The 21,534-nt window shown below is 41.1% G+C and overlaps 2 protein-coding genes across 19 annotated transcripts in view; both read right to left on the bottom strand.

Moving 5' to 3' along the window:
• The window catches only part of gramd1bb (GRAM domain containing 1Bb), a 186,377-nt gene that overhangs the window by 108,560 nt on the left and 56,283 nt on the right, over positions 1–21,534 (bottom strand). For 9 of the 18 annotated variants that reach the window (XM_079678500.1, XM_079678501.1, XM_079678503.1 and 6 more), the window contains exons 2-3: positions 17,131–17,196; positions 11,735–11,761 (exon numbers count right to left, since the gene is read on the bottom strand). Coding sequence is in view for 17 of the 18 variants with exons in the window: in XM_079678501.1 (XP_079534627.1) it covers positions 11,735–11,761; positions 17,131–17,196 (93 nt within the window). In the remaining variant the exon portion in view is untranslated. Of the gene's footprint in view, positions 1–3,554; positions 3,694–11,734; positions 11,762–14,607; positions 14,629–17,130; positions 17,197–21,534 lie in introns of those variants that run through there. The other 9 variants (XM_079678489.1, XM_079678504.1, XM_079678493.1 and 6 more) reach the window with 5 other exon arrangements.
• Positions 3,651–4,777, bottom strand: LOC307037537 (uncharacterized protein; the record flags this gene model as incomplete). The annotated part of the gene is made up of 2 exons (XM_079678510.1): positions 3,651–3,978; positions 4,050–4,777. 2 exons carry the CDS (start codon positions 4,775–4,777, stop codon positions 3,651–3,653), a joined length of 1,056 nt encoding a protein of 351 aa, XP_079534636.1.

The following is a 21,534-nucleotide window of genomic DNA, read 5'->3' on the forward strand; positions in this document are numbered from 1 at the left end:
CCAATTTAGGAAAAAGTAACGAAGTTTGAGCAGTGTGGGTTTTATATTAACAGTTACACATATTTCAAAAGGCGAAGTGTAATAACTGCAGTTTGCCTCATGATCCTCAGTGAAGCACAGCCCATGTTTCTCACTACATTGTAAATACAACTTATTAAAAAGATCAGTTCAATGCAACTAATGTTGTCTTAGTGTTATTGCATGATGTTAAAATTGGTTTGCCATGAATTTAGTGATGGATTGTAAACATTTGAAATGTAGCTTTAAGTGTTTCTCAGTTACAATGTTGTTGTTTGAATCAATCAGACACTGATGGTGCAGCGCTGTACTGTACGTCTTTATACTGTATAAGCATTTTTTCCTTAACAAATTGTTTTTGCGCTGATCAGGGGGTACTTGGCTGAATCTTTTTTTCAAAGGGGGAACATGATTGAAAAAAGTTTGAGAACCACTGCTCTAGTTTGTAAAAGTGTTTCAGCAAGTGTTAAAGTGTTCCGGGACTTGTACATTTTTCTAGTGTCTTAATTTCTCTTATGTACATTGCCTTGTTGTTTATGCTGCTGCTACCCAAACATTTCTCAAATTGGGATCAATAAAGTACTCTCTATCTATATATCTATCTAAAATCTATGTTTCGCATCTAAATTGTTTTTTCCTTGGTGAAAGTGTTTTGGTAATGTCATTTTGTTTTCTAAAATGTAAATTTGTCTCAAGCTTTGTTAAATTGTTTCACACTTTGTAATTCTCGTTTGCCCTTCTCAGCCACCGTACATGTCTCGTTATCCTTTCCTACATACTCTAAATGCAATGCATTGAATGAACTCAGCTCAATTATCTCACAGACTGCCAACTGACCCTGAAACCAATAATCCATGAATAAGAAGGTACATTGAGTGAGCCTAACGACTAATGGATGTCATTTCAAGCTCTAATGGGGTCAGGTATAAACAGGCTGGGCTCTAACTGACACACAGGTCTAAATATAGTATAAAATGCGATAGAATATGTGTTTGATATATATTTATATTATATAGCGTTATTGAAAAGTCGATTCTGATTGATGATTCCAATCTTTTGGTATGCTATTTTACGTTAGCTAAATGCTAAGGAGGACACTCGGATCAAGGGACTAAAGGGAACAGAGAAGAAGAAAGACAAGAAGTAAACACTAAAGGGATAAGTAAAAGAAGACAAACAGGGAGTAAACACTAAAGGGAACAGAGAAGACAGACAGGGAGTAAACACTAAAAGGAATAGTAGAAGAAGACAGACAGGAAGTAAACACTCAATTGAACCGTAGAAGAAGACAGACAGGAAGTAAACACTTAAGGGAACCGTAGACATAAACAGACAGGAAATAAACACTAAAGGGAACCGTAGAAGAAGACAGACAGGAAGTGAACACTTAAGGGAACCGTAGACATAAACAGACAGGAAATAAACACTAAAGGGAACAGTAGAAGAAGACAGACAGGAAATAAACACTAAAGGGAACAGCAGAAGAAGGCTGACAGGAAGTAAACAATAAAGGGAACAGCAGAAGAAGAAGACAGACAGACAGGAAGTAAACACTAAAGGGAACAGCAGAAGAAGAAGACAGACAGACAGGAAGTAAACACTAAAGGGAACAGCAGAAGAAGGCAGACAGGAAGTAAACAATAAAGGGAACAACAGAAGAAGAAGAAGACAGACAGACAGGAAGTAAACACTAAAGGGAACAGCAGAAGAAGAAGACAGACAGGAAGGTTTGGATAAAAATACCAACACAGACCAACAGTTGGTCTCTGGATTTTCTTTTAGACACAACTACACTTCCTTGCACCTTTAACACACACTAATACACGCATACTGATTACTGACTTCAATGTGCTTTTTGTTAAACTCGTCTCGTCTCCCGGGCTGTCACATTTTGGGGGAAGTGTTTTGGGACGTTGAAGCGCACCCTAAAGCGAGATGAGCTGTGTCTCCACTGTCTCATTTAATAGAAATAATGAATCAAAGTGATCTTGAGCGTCCCTTCTCTCTCTCCTTAACGACGCTCAGTGGTGATTCAAGTGAGGCTGTGGAGGTGAGAGGGAACACAGTGACACCTGCCAGGAGTGTTTATCGCCGGGTGGTGACCCAACGCAGTGTCCACAGACACAGTCAGTCTCATTAAATCACCCCTAATGGAACCGAGGAACAGAGATCACAGCGGAGATTTAAGAGGCCGTGAAGCCAGCTGGAAAATCTCTTTCCTCAGATGTGTGTGTGCGGTTTGATGCAGAAACACACGGACATACGGTCATGTACTCCACCACGCCCTGTATTCATCAGGGGAAGGTGCTGTACTGTGTATTCATTTATTGACCTGTTTTATAATTGTTTCTGTGACAGAGATGATGCAATGTTTGTTGATTGTTGATTGATGTGACCTCACCTCTTCAATCTGGCTTTTAATGCGTGATTGTTGTTGCATTGCTTGATTTGAATGTGACTTCAACTATATTCATTTGTTGTTATTTCTTATTCACTATATTTGTAGAGCGTCTTTGACAACCTGTAAAAGCACTTACAACATAGATGTATTATTATTATTATTATTATTACCTAAGGACTGCATATGGAAATTAGCTATTAGCTCAAATATGGCATAATTCATCTCTTCCCTTTTCTGAGATTAATGTATTTGTATGCATGGTCCAGAGAAGGTGAACGCCTGTATCATTTTGAAGTTTGTTCATTCTATTTGAATGAATTTGAAGTGTGAAACAAACACAAGCTTATATTTATGAATATCTTTGGAATATTTACAGCTTTTTCTATGGATTTACAACTCGTGCACACGGGCTTTTGTCTGAAGTCAGACACGTGTCCCGGCTGCTGTGCACAGCGAGGGAGGGGTTGTGTGCACAGGTCAAACAGAAAGGGGGCCAGCTGCAGAAATACAGCAGGTCATGTGACCGGGTCAATGGACACTACACCAGTACTTCAGTAGATACTCGGAGGACGGTGGAGCGGTGGATTGCGTATCGTAGTACGTGAAAATAACCAGATACTTTTAGATATATCTCAGTGTATACTTCAGCCTATCTCTTATATTCCATTTGAATCCTTACAAAGACCATTATCCCCACGCTACACGTTGTTATTGCTTCTAATATTACGGTTATTCATGCGAAACATTGCCTTTGATCAATTCCATGCAGCTTTTTTCTTGTTAGCATGTCAGCTAATATCTAGAGAACATCTATTTACATGTATACAGACTTCTTGCACTATTTTGTATTTTTGTATTGTATTACATGTTGCTTTGTTGAAGGAGCTCAGGTCAGAAGATTTCCATTGCCATTTCTACTCTGTAGCTTTTGTGCATAGGAAAATAAAACCTTTGAATCTTGAATCTGAATCTCTTATATTCCATTTGAATCCTTACAAATACTATTATCCCAATCCTACACGTTGTTATTGTTCCTAGTATTACGGTTATTCATGCAAAACACTGTCTTTACTCAATTCCATGCAGCTTCTCTCTTGTTAGCATGTGAGCTACACGGTGCAGTGTGTCAGCTGACCTTCTGTTTGAGCATGGTGAACAGGCAGACACCATCCTGGCCTCTCTCCTGGCTCTCATGGCCTCTCAGTCGCTCTGCTTCCTCCTCAGATTCTCATCACTCGTCCTGCATTGCTTTGTCATCATCGCACCAAACAAAGTCTCGATGACCCCCCCCCTCGCGCTCCTCTCTCACGCACACATCCAGAGGAAGAGAGGCTGAGAGAGACGGAAAGTTGAGGCCATGCAGACGACTCGTGTGTTTCTGCAGAGTCACTGGATGCTGCTGTGTTGATTTCAGAATATCCTCATCCTCACAGAGACTATCTTCCCTCACTCCCCTCTGTTCTCTCTCTCCAGGCGGTTCTCTCTCTCCAGGTGGTTCTCTCTCCTCTGTTCTCTCTCTCCAGGCGGTTCTCTCTCTCCAGGCGGTTCTCTCTCTCCAGGTGGTTCTCTCTCTCCAAGTAGTTATCTCTCTCCAGGTGGTTCTCTCTCTCCAGGTGGTTCTCTCTCTCTTGTGGTTCTCTCTCTCCTCTGTTCTCTCTCTCCAGGTGGTTCTCTCTCTCCAGGTGGTTCTGTCTCTCTTGTGGTTCTCTCTCTCCTCTGTTCTCTCTCTCCAGGCGGTTCTCTTTCTCCAGGTGGTTCTCTCTCTCCAGGTGGTTCTCTCTCTCCAGGTGGTTCTCTCTCTCCAGGTGGTTCTCTCTCTCCAGGTGGTTCTCTCTCCAGGTGGTTCTCTATCCTCTGTTCTCTCTCTCTTGTGGTTCTCTCTCTCCTCTGTTCTCTCTCTCCAGGCGGTTCTCTTTCTCCAGGTGGTTCTCTCTCTCCAGGTGGTTCTCTCTCTCCAGGTGGTTCTCTCTCCAGGTGGTTCTCTCTCCAGGTGGTTCTCTCTCCTCTGTTCTCTCTCTCTTGTGGTTCTCTCTCTCCAGGATGTTCTTTTCCTCTCTTCCTCTCTTCCTCTCTTCCTCTCTTCCTCTCTTCCTCTGCCTCTCTGAGCCGTGAGGAACAGTTGTACGAGAGGAGGATGGAGCACGGGATGCGAGGGCTCTGATTGGCTGGCTGGCAATGGTGTGTGTGTGGGAAGCTCTCTCTGATAGGCTCAGTGAGAGAAGCTGTGCTCGATAAGGGTGGTCCTTCACTTCCTGTTTTATCAGCCTCCTCCTCCTCTTCCTCCTCTCCCTCCTCCTCCTCCTCTTCCTCCTCTCCCTCTCCCTCCTCCTGCTCTTCCTCCCCTTCCTCTTCAAACATGAATATGGAGAGGAGGCTAAAAACTACGCCAGGAATTCACAGCATCTTGCAGACATAACAGTCAATGACCCAAATTCTCTGAAACACGCTTTCATCATAGGAGGCGTCGAGATAGATAGATAGATAGAGAGATAGAGAGATAGATAGAGAGATAGATAGAGAGATAGAGAGATAGAGAGATAGATAGAGAGATAGATAGATAGATAGATAGATAGAGAGAGAGAGATAGATAGAGAGATAGAGAGATAGATAGATAGATAGAGAGATAGAGAGATAGAGACATAGATAGATAGATAGATAGATAGATAGATAGATAGATAGAGAGAGAGATAGATAGACAGATAGAGAGATAGATAGATAGATAGATAGAGAGATAGATAGATAGATAGATAGATAGAGAGAGAGATAGATAGAGAGATAGATAGATAGATGGATAGAGAGATAGATGGATAGATAGATAGATAGATAGATAGAGAGAGAGATAGATAGATAGAGACATAGATAGATAGAGAGATAGATAGATAGATAGATAGATGGATAGATAGATAGAGAGATAGATAGATGGATGGATAGAGAGATAGAGAGATAGATAGATAGAGAGATAGATGGATAGAGAGATAGATAGATAGAGAGATAGATGGATAGAGAGATAGATGGATAGATAGATAGATAGATAGAGACATAGATAGATAGATAGATGGATAGAGAGATAGAGAGATAGATAGATAGAGAGATAGATAGATGGATGGATAGAGAGATAGAGAGATAGATAGATAGAGAGATAGATGGATAGAGAGATAGAGAGATAGATAGATAGAGAGATGGATAGAGAGATAAAGAGATAGATAGATAGATAGAGAGATAGATAGATGGATGGATAGAGAGATAGATGGATAGATAGATAGATAGATAGAGAGAGCGATAGATAGATAGATAGATGAATAGAGAGATAGATGGATGGATAGAGAGATAGATAAATAGATAGATAGAACTGCACACTGCTAAAGCAGCCTCCCTCTCCTCTGTCATCATCCTTCTGGACCTGTCTGCTGCATTCGACAAGGTGAACCATCAGATCCTCCTTCGCACTCTCCAAGAACTTGGAGTTTCAGGCTCTGCACTTTCCCTCCTCACCTCATACCTCAACGACCGCACCTACAGGGTTACTTGGAGAGGGTCCGAGTCCGACCCTTGTCAATTAACTAGAGGAGTCCCTCAGGGCTCTGTTCTTGGTCCCCTCCTCTTCTCCTTGTACACAAATTCGCTCGGGTCTGTCATTAGCCCGCATGATTTTTCATACCACTGCTACGCTGACGACACCCAACTAATTCTGTCCTTTCCCCGCTCAGAGACCCAGGTCGTCGCACGCATCTCTGCTTTCCTAGCAGACATCTCTCGGTGGATGTCTGCTCATCACCTCAAGCTCAACCTTGACAAGACTGAACTGCTTTTCCTTCCGGGAAAAGATTGTCCCACTCTTGACCTAACAATCAACATCGGCCCCTCTGTTGTTTCCCCGACTCAGACTGCAAGGAATCTGGGTGTGATCCTAGATAACAAACTGTCCTTCACTGCAAACATCTCTGCTACAACCCGCTGCTGCAGATACACTCTTTACAACATCAGGAGGATACGTCCCCAGCTGACCCAGAAAGAGACGCAGGTTCTGGTCCAGGCTCTCGTCATCTCACGCCTAGACTACTGCAACTCCCTCCTGGCTGGTCTACCTGCATGTGCCATCCGACCTATGCAGCTCATCCAGAATGCAGCGGCTCGTCTGGTCTTCAACCTTCCTAAATGTTCCCACACCACGCCGCTCCTCCGCTCCCTTCACTGGCTTCCAGTAACTGCTAGAATCCACTTCAAGACACTGGTACTTGCGTACCATGCTGCGAATGGATCTGGCCCTTCCTACATCCAGGACATGGTTAAACCGTACATCCCAGCACGTGCACTCCGCTCTGCATCAGCCAAACAGCTCGCTGCACCCGCACTGCGAGGGGGACCCAAGTTCCCATCAGCAGAAACACGTGGGTTTGCTATCCTGGCTCCAAAATGGTGGAATGAGCTCCCCATTGAAATCAGGACAGCAGAAAGCTTACACATCTTCTTCAGACTGAAAACTCATCTCTTTGGACTCCACTTCCAGAGATAGAATTACTAACAAAGCACTTATATACTAATAAAGGACTGGCTGATCTAAAGCCAGTTGAGTAGCACTTGAAATGTTTGGCTCTATGAAACCAGATGAACTTATATGATTCTGTTTTCTTCAAGGTTGTGTTTTGTTGGTCGAACGCACTTATTGTAAGTCGCTTTGGATAAAAGTGTAATGTAGATGTATAGATGGATAGATGTATAGATACATAGATGAACGGATAGATGGATAGATGGATGGATGGATCCATACTGGCCAACCCTCCCGATTTCATTGCCCTCTCCCGGTGTCCTCCCAGGGTCATATTTCTCCCGCATTTCTCCCGATTTCTGACAAAATCAGATCTGACTTTAATACAGCAACACCATTGTTTGGTTTCCATGGTAGCGCGTCTCTTTAACAGCGCGTGCAACTGAAAGTCTGAGGGTGAGGAAGAATGTCACAGAAAACAGAACAAGAATCGACAACCCTCTGCTCACTCCTTTCCTCCAGCCCACACATATGCACAGGTGCTACAGGCTGCAAGTCAGTGCACTTAGAACTACAATAAGCATGTTAATGTTAATCTAACAGCTCCGGTGATCCACTATTCCACCTCCCGTGGTGGTTTTGAAATGCTCCCGATTTCTGAGGTCTCAAGGTTGGCAAGTATGGATAGATCTTGTGTATTATTCAGTGTAGTAAGCAGTGGGAGCACTTCCTCTCTCCGTGGATCCCCCTCTGCACTGACTTATCCCTTTCTGAAAGTCACCTGGAACCAGAAACCCGTCTAACTGCTCTCTTTGTTTCCAGTATCATCTTCTCCGTACGAGGCTCCTGCACCAAGTTAGAGAGCAGGATCAGATTCTGCTGACCTCCGTCACTGAAGTCTCAAAACCACAGACGCTGATCCATAATCCGGGAATTGAGATGGCGGAAGAACAAGAACAACGTCCGAACAGAGAGAGAAAGTACAAAGAGGTTCTGTTCAGAGGAATTGAGGTCGTTCTATTATCCATATCGGCACAAATCATAAAATATATAAAACAGAAGTAGAACTCAAATCAAAGTGTCGCTGAGGCGCCCGTCAGATAGAGATGGAAGAAGTACACACATCCTTTACTCTAGTAGAAAATACTCGTGTTTAAAAATACTCAGGTGAAAGTAGAAGTACTGACTAAACTTCTTTACTCAAGTCAAAGTAAAGAGGCTTTGAAATGTACTTCAGTAAAAAGTACCCATAACTAGCAGCTGTTTTAAAGAGTACCTGACCTCCCTTTATATTAATAGAACAATAATGTAATTGTTAGCGAATGAATGTTTCCATGGTGACCAACGGCAACATGACAACGTTTTCATTGGTCCCTCTTCTTTAGAGAAGACCAGGAAATGATGGATACACGGATCGTGTTCAAATCAATAGGCACGCAATGACTCTAAATAATAATGATCACGCCACCAAACACACATTCAGACTAAAGGAACCAGCCTGTTTGGAAAATGAGAGAAGTAGAAAGTACAGGTATTTGTGTTCAACATGTGAGAAGTAGAAAGTACAGGTATTTGTGTTCAACATGTAAGAAGTAGAAAGTACAGGTATTTGGGTTCAACATGTGAGAAGTAGAAAGTACAGGTATTTGTGTTCAACATGTAAGAAGTAGAAAGTACAGGTATTTGAGTTCAACATGTAAGAAGTAGAAAGTACAGGTATTTGAGTTCAACATGTAAGAAGTAGAAAGTACAGGTATTTGAGTTCAACATGTAAGAAGTAGAAAGTACAGGTATTTGTGTTCAACATGTAAGAAGTCAAAGTAAAAAGTCGTCCAAAAAATGAGTAGTGGAGTAAAGTTCTGAAACCAGAAAAGTGTGTTTAGGTACAGTAACAAAGTATTTGTACTCCAATACTTCCCACCACTGTCCATCTGTTCATTTCTGCAGACTCTGAAAACAGCGACTCTAACTCTTGATTTGAGAGCTGCAAAGTTTCCCAACGCCCGGCCATAATTCACCCAGAATGCATTATTTACCGTCTGCTTCATAACCAGCTATCGACTCAGGAGCACTTAGGAAATACCTGCAGAGAGTTACGAGGCACAGATTCACGAGGGAGGGTATTCACGTTTTATCCACACTGATGTCATACGCTAAGTTTAGAACTACGTTTAATTTCCTTCGACTGAAAGGCGTCCCAGTTACTTTGTGAGGTCATCATGTCAACAACATCCAGAGATGGGACGGGTTAATTTAAACATGTGTTCCATGTACGGTTACTAGTTACCTGTTCAAAAAGGTAAGAAGCACTTTTTTCTGAAGTGTATTATGTAAGGCAACAAAACAATGTGAGGTTATAAAAGAAGAAACCAAGATATTGTGAAAACCATAAAGCAGATTCAGGCAGTAGAGACAGATTCTCACTTAAAGTATTCACCAGTTAGAACACTAGAGTCAGACACAGTTAGATATTTTTCGAAAAATCCGAAAGTTTCCGAAAAAAGTCAGATTTCTTTAATAAAAACTCAGAATTTTTTCAACACATTTCGATTTTTGGAAAAAAGTTTGAATTATGAAAAAGATAAGAGAATTTTGAGAGAAAAAAAAAACCAGGATTCTGAGAATTAGTAAAAGCAGATGATTAGGGCAACGTGTAAAAAAAAAAAATATATATCCCATAAAGCAGATTCATGCAGTATGCACATACTGTAGATGCACACTTAACGTATTAGCCAACAGCTAACAGAGAAGAGATAACAGCTGATCCTTTACAACAAACACTATACGCTCTTTTTATAGAATATAATTATGTTCTCTCCTGATCCAGTTGCATGTAATCCCCCCACCAGAAACAGCCATGAACACAAATGCAGTTTGGGGTAAAAATACATCATTTATGCAGCCAAACTTAGTTTTTATTTTATTCCCTAACACTTGTTTCCGTCACTTAGATTCAGTTTCATGAAATCACCCTATTCCTGTTAGTTTCAACCCAAATTAAATAAATAATATAATATATATTGCTTCAACACTATCACAAATGGTTCTATCGTGTTTCTCTTTTGGAGGTAAGTGTAGAAGTAGTATTACAACCCCTCCCCTCCCACACTCAGTCCTCAGAAACAAACACAAACAGGATTGTATGTCACATGTCAAAGCTTGTGTTTGCAGCACATCTGCAAAATGTCACATGTTACCTGGCAACGTCTGCAAGTTATCGAAATAACAGCAATCAAAACGACTGCTGACGAGATGAAGGAAACACTCTGCTGTTGGAGCACGGAGACTCCTAGTGGGATACAACTAGCTTGCTTTGGCCGACAGGACACATCAGTGCACCAACACAACGCCTGCTGACTGCTGAACATCAGCAGGAGAGGACTCTTTAAAGTAGAGACACTACATACTGATATACACCTGAACATCAGCAGGAGAGCACTCTTTAAAGTAGAGACACTACATACTGATATACACCTGAACATCAGCAGGAGAGGACTCTTTAAAGTAGAGACACTACATACTGATATACACCTGAACATAAGCAGGAGAGGACTCTTTAAAGTAGAGACACTACATACTGATATACACCTGAACATCAGCAGGAGAGGACTCTTTAAAGTAGAGACACTACATACTGATATACACCTGAACATCAGCAGGAGAGGACTCTTTAAAGTAGAGACACTACATACTGATATACACCTGAACATCAGCAGGAGAGGACTCTTTAAAGTAGAGACACTACATACTGATATACACCTGAACATCAGCAGGAGAGGACTCTTTAAAGTAGAGACACTACATACTGATATACACCTGAACATCAGCAGGAGAGGACTCTTTAAAGTAGAGACATTACATACTGATATACACCTGAACATCAGCAGGAGAGGACTCTTTAAAGTAGAGACACTACATACTGATATACACCTGAACATCAGCAGGAGAGGACTCTTTAAAGTAGAGACACTACATACTGATATACACCTGAACATCAGCAGGAGAGGACTCTTTAAAGTAGAGACAATACATACTGATATACACCTAAACATCAGCAGGAGAGGACTCTTTAAAGTAGAGACACTACATACTGATATACACCTGAACATCAGCAGGAGAGGACTCTTTAAAGTAGAGAACAAGCTGTTAACAGTGGCAGAGTCTAACTAAGATAGTCAAGCACTGACGTAGGAAAAAGGTGAAACTTTAATATAACTTGAATATTTAGCACTTCATACTTTACTTCACTACATATTGAAGGCAAATGTTGATTAAGCTAACCAGAAGTAAATGTAGTAATTCAAGTAAATCCCACCTTTACCAGCTGCAACATTGAAGTAATGAATAAAATAATTGAGTATTTGTACATTGTAGTATTTCTACTATGATCAGAGTACTTCTTCCACCTCAGCACAAAACACACACTCACCTTCTCAGCTTGAACCCTTTGCTCCAGGACACTTGTAACGGGAAAGCCTTCACGCCCTGCAGAGTAAAGAGTGTGTGTGTGTGTGTGTGTGTGTGTGTGTGTGTGTGTGTGTGTGTGTGTGTGTGTGTCCTCCCCCCCCCTCACAAAGCCTGTTTGTGTCAGCTGCTGTTTGTCCAATAAAAAGCACAACAATGGCATTCCTCTGCTTGCAACTGTATTCAGCGCCGGCCTCTGCACATGTAAAGCTTTCAGAAACCCTCTGTTGGTGCACAAAGCTGTGAGTCTGTGTCACATATTGGGGGGGGGGGGGGCTTAGTGGGGTGACATGACCCCCCCCCCACCACCACCACCACCACCACCACCACCACTCATACAGGTAAAAGGTGGAAAGCAAACTTACCTGATTTTGTCCGGAGCACTGTCAGACCTGCAGAGGGAGAGGAGAGGGTTTGAATGATTCAAATATTGAATATGCACATAAGCTAGAAATGACAAGGATATTCTTCTGACTCCTCCCACAATGCAACGTATACTGTATAATAAAATACAAAAATACAAATTAAAAAAAGAATTGTGCAAGAAGTCTATATACATGTCAATAGAATATAGGATATGTACAAGAACAGAGTATGACATTAAATAATTTACATTGAGACAAAATGAAATACGGTTTCATTTGAACGGTGAGACCCTCTAAATGTGTCACACACATGCACGGAAAAAACTGAAACGGTTTTACATAACTGTATTAGGTTAGTTGAAAGCAAAAAATAGGAAGTTTCAATAAAGAATATTAGATTAAAGTTAATAGTATTGCTTTCAACTAACTACTACAGTTCTGTGAAATGTGTTATAATTCATCTAATTAGGATCTCTCTGTGAGACACAAGCAAAAGTACATCCTTCACTCAAGTAGAAGTACAGATACTCATGTTTAAAAATCCTCTGGTGAAAGTAGAAGTACTGACTAAACTTCTTTACTCAAGTCAAAGTAAAGAGGGCTTTGAAATGTACTTCAGTAAAAAGTACCCATAACTAGCAGCTGTTTTAAAGAGTACCTGACCTCCCTTTATATTAATAGAACAATAATGTCATTGTTAGCTAATGAATGTTTCCATGGTGACCAACGGCAACATGACAACGTTTTCATTGGTCCCTCTTCTTTAGAGAAGACCAGGAAATGATGGATACACGGATCGTGTTCAAATCAATAGGCACACAATGACTCTAAATAATAATGATCACGCCACCAAACACACATTCAGACTAAAGGAACCAGCCTGTTTGGAAAATGAGAGAAGTAGAAAGTACAGGTATTTGTGTTCAACATGTGAGAAGTAGAAAGTACAGGTATTTGAGTTCAACATGTAAGAAGTAGAAAGTACAGGTATTTGAGTTCAACATGTGAGAAGTAGAAAGTACAGGTATTTGTGTTCAACATGTAAGAAGTAGAAAGTACAGGTATTTGTGTTCAACATGTAAGAAGTAGAAAGTACAGGTATTTGAGTTCAACATGTGAGAAGTAGAAAGTACAGGTATTTGTGTTCAACATGTGAGAAGTAGAAAGTACAGGTATTTGTGTTCAACATGTAAGAAGTAGAAAGTACAAGTATTTGGGTTCAACATGTAAGAAGTAGAAAGTACAGGTATTTGAGTTCAACATGTAAGAAGTAGAAAGTACAGGTATTTGTGTTCAACATGTAAGAAGTAGAAAGTACAGGTATTTGTGTTCAACATGTGAGAAGTAGAAAGTACAGGTATTTGAGTTCAACATGTGAGAAGTAGAAAGTACAGGTATTTGAGTTCAACATGTAAGAAGTAGAAAGTACAGGTATTTGTGTTCAACATGTAAGAAGTAGAAAGTACAGGTATTTGTGTTCAACATGTAAGAAGTAGAAAGTACAGGTATTTGAGTTCAACATGTAAGAAGTAGAAAGTACAGGTATTTGTGTTCAACATGTAAGAAGTAGAAAGTACAGGTATTTGAGTTCAACATGTAAGAAGTAAAAGTAAAAAGTCATATTCATATTTTGTTTTCTTGATTGTGGGAAACAGTATTTCGATATCTCTGTATACACAAACTGAAAGATTGACAATAAAGTTGACTTTAACTTTATGACTACCTCCTGTCCACCGCTAACAGCAGTTTGAAATAATGTAAGACGATGACAAAAATAATAGTGGGAATAACTGAATGAATGCCAGACTTCTACTTGAAACAGAGTATTTTCCAAACTCCCTAAACACACCTCTGATCTGTTTTAAAGTGTCTAGAAACCATATATATCATCTGGGAAAGATCTACTTCCTGTCACCAGAGTAAAATCTAAATACAGAGAAGCGTTTTTTAAACACTGCTTTCTCTGCAACAAACTCCCAGAGATCTGCTGCAACTCTTCAGCTCTTCTCTAAGTGAACACGTGAAAAACTTTGTAAGTAAAAGACACAAGACAAATGCATGCTCGTAATAATTGACAAGGTCCATCGAAACCACTTTTGAATTTTACTCGAGACAGGCGCTAAAACGGAGAGACAGCATGAGAGAACTCAGTATTTTATTAAAGATTAAATATTGCAAACATGCACCAGAAAAGGAACTATAATACAAATATAAAATCTGAAAAACAGCATCATAGGTGACCTTTAAATCGGGCCGTAAAGCATTCTCTGGTTTTATATTAATCAATCAATTACATCTAACCTATTTGACTCTTTTAAAACCATACTTTCACATTCCCCTTCAACCTTTCTTTTGGAATCGCCATGTCCTTCTGTCCCGTCTCACTGCAGTGTGCCGTTGTTGTATTAATATTTCACTTTACCTCAGTGTGTGACCCTGATTCCCAAACATGCACTGCGTCATCTCGTCTGATGAGTAATAACAGAGTCACACTGAGACATTACATAACCTGTTCTGCAGTCAGAGCGGAGCGGTTCATCCAACACGATCAACTCAAACGAGAGGCTAAATGAGCCCGATCATCGAAACAGCAGCTGATATCACATCTCAAGTTTCAAGGCTGTATCGTCATTAGCACAGCAGCTACAGATAAAGCAATGGAACAGGCTCACACAGGCTCCTCCGACAGAGCAACACACAGGACATGGAACAATAACACAGATGAAATAGTGCAAGAGAATGTTTTAGAGATGTGAGAGTAAATACAAATGACACATGCACGTTATCCGGCAGCTGCACATGTAGCACTGCAGCAGAAAGCAGAAAGGAGGCGGTGAGACGGAGAGTTGAGATTTAGCTGCAGTGTTTTTTACCTGCAGAGGAGACATGACATAAAGCCGGCTGCAGAGAACCCTCAATACTCAACTACTCAACTATCAACAATAAGACGGAGAGAAATCCCATCGATTAGACAGGAAGTGATGCTTGCTGATCTGAGGGAGAGGAGGAGGAGGAGGAGGAGGAGGAGGAGGAGGAGGAGGAGGAAGCAGCTGATTGGGAGGGTTTTTAGGAAGAGGTAATGATACTGCATGTATCTCAACTCAGACTGAGTTATCTGGAAGTATTACGTAAGAACAGTGCTTGAGTAAATGTATTTAACTATATACCGTATAAACACGAAAAAGGTTGTTCAAGTTGACAAAAAAAGAGTCCACGTTAATGTCACTCCATCCTGTTAGTTAAAGGCTTTTTAATGTGTACTTTAAAAGGGAAAGACAGATTAATAAAAGCCTGTTAAAACAGACAGTTTATGGTATGAACCTAATGTTGGGCTATAAAGGAACTACGGTCACATGACTTCACGTCACCACCGCTAAGCTAAAGGCGGCTAATGTTGGGCTATAAAGGAACTACAGCACGGTCACATGACTTCACGTCACCACCGCTAAGCTAAAGGCGGCTAATGTTGGGCTATAAAGGAACTACAGCACGGTCACATGACTTCACGTCACCACCGCTAAGCTAAAGGAGGCTAATGTTGGGCTATAAAGGAACTACATCACGGTCACATGACTTCACGTCACCACCGCTAAGCTAAAGGAGGCTAATGTTGGGCTATAAAGGAACTACATCACGGTCACATGACTTCACGTCACCACCGCTAAGCTAAAGGAGGCTAATGTTGTCCTATAAAGGAACTACAGCACGGTCACATGACTTCACGTCACCACCGCTAAGCTAAAGGTGGCTAATGTTGGGCTATAAAGGAACTACAGCACGGTCACATGACTTCACGTCACCACCGCTAACCTAAAGGTGGCTAATGTTGGGCTATAAAGGAACTACAGCACGGTCACATGACTTCATATCACCACCGCTAAGGTAAAGGAGGCTAATGTTGGGCTATAAAGGAACTACAGCACGGTCACATGACTTCACGTCACCACCGCTAAGCTAAAGGAGGCTAATGTTGGGCTATAAAGGAACTACAGCACGGTCACATGACTTCACGTCAGCACCGCTAAGCTAAAGGTGGCTAATGTTGGGCTATAAAGGAACTACAGCACGGTCACATGACTTCATATCACCACCGCTAAGCTAAAGGAGGCTAATGTTGGGCTATAAAGGAACTACAGCACGGTCACATGACTTCATATCACCACCGCTAACCTAAAGGAGGCTAATGTTGGGCTATAAAGGAACTACAGCACGGTCACATGACTTCATATCACCACCGCTAAGCTAAAGGAGGCTAATGTTGGGCTATAAAGGAACTACAGCACGGTCACATGACTTCACGTCACCACCGCTAAGCTAAAGGAGGCTAATGTTGGGCTATAAAGGAACTACAGCACGGTCACATGACTTCATATCACCACCGCTAAGCTAAAGGAGGCTAATGTTGGGCTATAAAGGAACTACAGCACGGTCACTTGACTTCACGTCACCACTGCTAAGCTAAAGGTGGCTAATGTTGGGCTATAAAGGAACTACAGCACGGTCACATGACTTCATATCACCACCGCTAAGCTAAAGGAGGCTAATGTTGGGCTATAAAGGAACTACAGCACGGTCACTTGACTTCACGTCACCACTGCTAAGCTAAAGGTGGCTAATGTTGGGCTATAAAGGAACTACAACACGCTCACATGACACCACTCCATACTTTTTGTGCGTGCCACCAGTATTAAAGAAGTGCCCCCTAGTGGAGAATGCATGCTCGAAATAAACTGACGCGAACAGAAATTAGGGAATTCCTTCATATAATGAGTGGATCATTCATTCTAGGAGCATGAATATACTCATTGTGAATCTCTGTGTGACGAATAAAGGAATTCTGATTCTGATTTCGATGACCTTATGTGCTCTTGATTTAGAGTTATATAGCCATACAAAATAAGAATGATTTGACAGAATGCTGAATATCTCCAGCATTCTGTTTACTGAATAACCATATTAACCAATATTTCAGGACGTGCGTGTGTGTGTGTGTGTGTGTGTGTGTGTGTGTGTGTGTGTGTGTGTGTGTGTGTGTGTGTGTGTGTGTGTGTGTGTGTGTGTGTGTGTGTGTGTGTGTGTGTGTGTGTGTGTGTGTGTGTGTGTGTGTGTGTGTGTGTGTGTCTTTACTGACAATGTACTTGTATGCACTTGTCTTGTAATTCCTATATACGTATATCCTATACCTACAAAAAAGATTGAGGCCCATAGAGAGGCCACACACACACACACACACACACACACACACACACACACACACACACACACACACACACACACACACACACACACACACACACACACACACACACACACACACACACACACACACACACACACACACACACACACACACACACACACACACACACACACACACACACACACACACAGCTCACCTCTCCTCCCGGATTAAAGGGGTGAGGAAGCGAGAGGCGTCCTCTTCGTGGCTGCTCTGCTGGCTGCTGCAGGAAACACAGATTCAACATCTTTATATACGGAAACAGAAACGTCTGAACATGCATTTATTCTGCTCTATTGGTGACTGTGTGTCTAACTATATATATCTGCCTCAACTCTGCACCTTAAATTGTTCGTAATAGTGACTAATGGTTTGTAAAATCATTGATTATTGTGTGATCGCAATGGTGTGTGTGGGTCACATGGATATAGGTGGGATTAACCCGTAAGAACCCGGACCCATTTCTACTTTTGGGGAAATTAAGGGGAAAACATCATTTAGACTTAATAGACCACAAAGACCACATTTCTGACATGAAACCCTCCCTATTGTGAGAGATCTGAAAAGGGACATATATGTCACATTGGGCATTAATGGTAAAGTAATTGTTATTTGTAATTGAATTAATAAAGATGAGGATTTTTTCACAGCATTTGGATCTCAGCAATTAACGTGTTTGATAGCACGTCAGCACATCGCACCTCAGCCTCTCAGTGACTTGGTTTATGTCCTGAAGTCGCATCATATATAAATAATATAGCTTATATCTACACAAACGTGTCTGTAGCTTGCGTTACATATGCAACAACTTGGATACTACCCATGTGAATATACTGCAGGTGCACTTCACCTACTCTTTGCATGTTGTAGTATTTGCAATGATAACAAAGTATTAATATATATTAAAATATAATATATTTACCAAAGAGGAAACACAAGGCGAGAAACATGAACAACTGCACATTTAGAGAGAATCAATAAACCATGGCACGTCTTTTTGCTGACTTTATATTTGAGTTTATTTAGGCTCCTGCTAGGAAAATGTATGAGTATCTGAAGCAGGTGTATCACCAGGTAGGTTGACACGCATACGAGGAATTTGACTTGGTGTTGTGGTGCATACATACAAATAAAATACAAATTGAAAACACAGATAGAAAACTATTCGAAGAAAAAACTATAATAATATTGAAAAATATATTTATAAAAAACACACACACACACACACACACACACACACACACACACACACACACACACACACACACACACAGACAGAGAATGTAGTAAAACATATCAGTATTTACATTGAATATGATTGAAATCGTGGAAATAGAATTGGAATTAAACATGTGGAGCAATAGTCCTCTCCTGTTCATGCACTTACCCAGAGTTAACACTAGAGGGCGCTGTGTGCCACGTGAACATCATGATGAGGCTACAGATAATAAGACGTGTGTAAACAGGACATTTATAAAGAGAATAATGAACACACCGTTTCTGTCAGGTCGGAGCTGCTCACGTTTCTGACGTCACATAACACACTCCACTCGTTAGTAAACTAAAGATCGTCTATTTTCAGATTCTGCAGACCACGCAAAGCAGGGAGAGGTCTCCTTCATCCAGACTGCATAGCGGGAAGGGAACATCATGTGTGAAGAAGTACAGATAAGTATGGATTTGAAAAAGCTTGACAGGCCTCGCTGAGTTTACCTGCCGCGTGTGGCTCTCTCTGTTGTTGTCTGTGTGATTGTTGTTGTTTATATATTGAGTACAGTGCTGTGAAAATGAATTTATGTAATCCTGGGGTATCTAATGTCACCTGAACAAACAGTTAGCGGCCAAAAACATATTATTTAACCTTGTATTTAATCTTTTTTTAAAGTAAAATAAACAAATCTTTACTTGTTTAAATTAGAGAACATTGACAACAAATGACTCCAGAAAGGTGGGTACTGACACGTTTACATAAGGATTGTCTTTCAGTAAAAGTATAATTATCTACAGCTGGTTTTAGGAAAGTACATGTACTCAAATATGTATACTTTGTACTCCTTTATACTTCTTAACTTAAATTCAGAAAGTCAGAATATCTCAGCATGATCTTTAGAATCACACCGACCCCCTCTGAATTATTCATCACTCAAACCGTATTAATAGAAAACAGATTTGCATGTGTTGGCGTGTGTTAGCTCAACCACAAGGTGTGTGTGTGTGTGTGTGTGTGTGTGTGTGTGTGTGTGTGTGTGTGTGTGTGTGTGTGTGTGTGTGTGTGTATAATCACACTATTATAAGCATGTGTTTGCAGCTTCATCGTGAAGAGGTCATCTCACTGAATGCTGTGTTGTTCTGAAGGTGATGCAGAGGCTGCTTCATGAACACACACAAGTCAAACTGCTGATAAACAGACACGTCATTTAAGAGCCTTTCCGTCAGCTCCCTGCGTCTGGAGAGCAGGGAGAAGATCTCTCTCGTGATTCACTATTTGAATTTACTTGCACTATTTTGTCTGTTTCATTGTGTGGCTCTGTTGGAGGAGCCTGTGACCTCAGATGTCCATCGTCATAACGACACTAGCTGCTGCACGAATCACTAATTAAAGCCTTGACCACTTCTTCAAAAGCCAGAAAGCAACTCATCTGAGAGGTTGATCGTCTGAAATATTTAGACGCCTGGAAGCAGTGAAGCCACACAAACACACAAACACACACACACACACACACACACACACACACACACACACACACACACACACACACACACACACACACACACACACACACACACACACACACACACCTAACCCAAACCAAATATACACTCACTCAATCTAACCCAACTCCCCCCCCCACCCACACACACACTGAATCTAATCCAAACACACCCACTGAATCAAACCCACACACACACACACTGAATCAAACCCACACACACACACAATATACACAACATTATTGACGTTGAGGACTTTTTACTTTGCTGTACCTTTATCAGTTAATCCACTAGTCTAACTTTTAGAGATGCATTACGTGGGAATACTTAAGTAAAGTACAAGGACTTAAGGAAAACGTCGTACTTAAGCACAGTACTTAAATGTACAGTAAATGTACTTAGTTACTTCCCGCCCCTGTTTCCGTGCAGAAAGAGCTCTCTGATGACGCTTTAAATGAGGTTCAGCTCCTGGTGTTCACACTGATGAGCAGCTGCATTAGTGCACAGCGAGCAGGGTTATTTGGGTACGAGCGTCACACTGTTGCTATAAAAGTAATTGCACAATAAGCTGAAAAGGTATGAAACAGAATGACGGAGGGAAGAAGAAATGAAGTCCAGCTGCAGACTAAAAAAACAAACCGCCTGGATTTAATAAAAGCATCCAGTCATCTAATATTTATGACCCTGAAAGGCCTTAAATCAGGGGTTGGCAACCCGCGGCCCACGGGCCGCATGCGGCCCTTTAAGCCCTCTGCTCTGGCTCCCTTGAGCTTAGAAAAAAATAAGAAGGAAATAAAATAAAAGTATTTGTAGGACTATTTATATTTTGTTGCACGGTTGAAAATGTTTCGTATCTTGTATTTTGAGGTGATAACGTGACACATAAATAAAAAACAAAACAGTTTTAATTAGGTCAACTAAAATATGCGTCACATCCTGCTACGGTCCCGCGCGAGCGCCTTTTCTTGGAGGCGCTCGCGCGGGGACCCCCGGCTCGATGAGCGAACACAGGATTTAATTCTGTGTGGACAGAGTTATATGCTTTCACAGCAAACGATGCTGGTTTACCGGTATGTTTGATATCTAGAGAGAAGTTGTCAAAGGTGCTGCAGCCTTTACGTATTGAGGAACAACACGGGAGAGGAAGACAGCTGACGATCTTCAGTCATAATTCAATGGGGTATGTCATTTATTTCAGAAAAAACTTTTTGTTCTATTCCATGGAATGCTCTTAACGTCCTGATAGCAATGAATATATGAAATGCTTTGACAATAAATACATACAACAATTAATCTCTGGAAGCCGTAGTACTTTAAAAAGCACGAACAATCATTTTAGCCGGCCCGGCTAAAGTAACTGGATGGCCTACCTGCCTGTCAGCCTTCCATCTGTGCACAAACTTATCTCGTGGCCTCATTGATGATGCGCGTTCGTGTGTGTTGGAGGAGGGACTCTGTAAGAAAGTCTGAAGGAAGAGGCAGATTTTTCCCGGTTGTGTATTTTCAAATTCTATCGCACTCGAGCTGGTTTCTCCATTCTTACCTACCCTACCTTTAACTCTTTTTAGGGTGCAGCTATATGTTTTATTTATTTCAAGGTGGGCCCATTTTAATAATATATTTTTTTCCTTCAAATGTTCAGAGGACTCCCCAAGTGCTGTGTTTAATTTATTTTAAAGTAGGCCTGTGTATTATTTTTAATTCTCCTTATAGGGGTTCTTTGTTTCTTATTAGAGGTTAACAGTTTTATATAATGTAATAAATAGCCTAATAAATGCAAAAAAACTGTAGTTTTTTTCTGATATAACAATAAATACAACTTTATTAGCTATCAAGCTATGAAATATGT

This window comes from Notothenia rossii (genome assembly GCF_949606895.1).
Source record: "Notothenia rossii genome assembly, chromosome: 4".
Taxonomy (NCBI): Eukaryota; Metazoa; Chordata; class Actinopteri; order Perciformes; family Nototheniidae; genus Notothenia; species Notothenia rossii.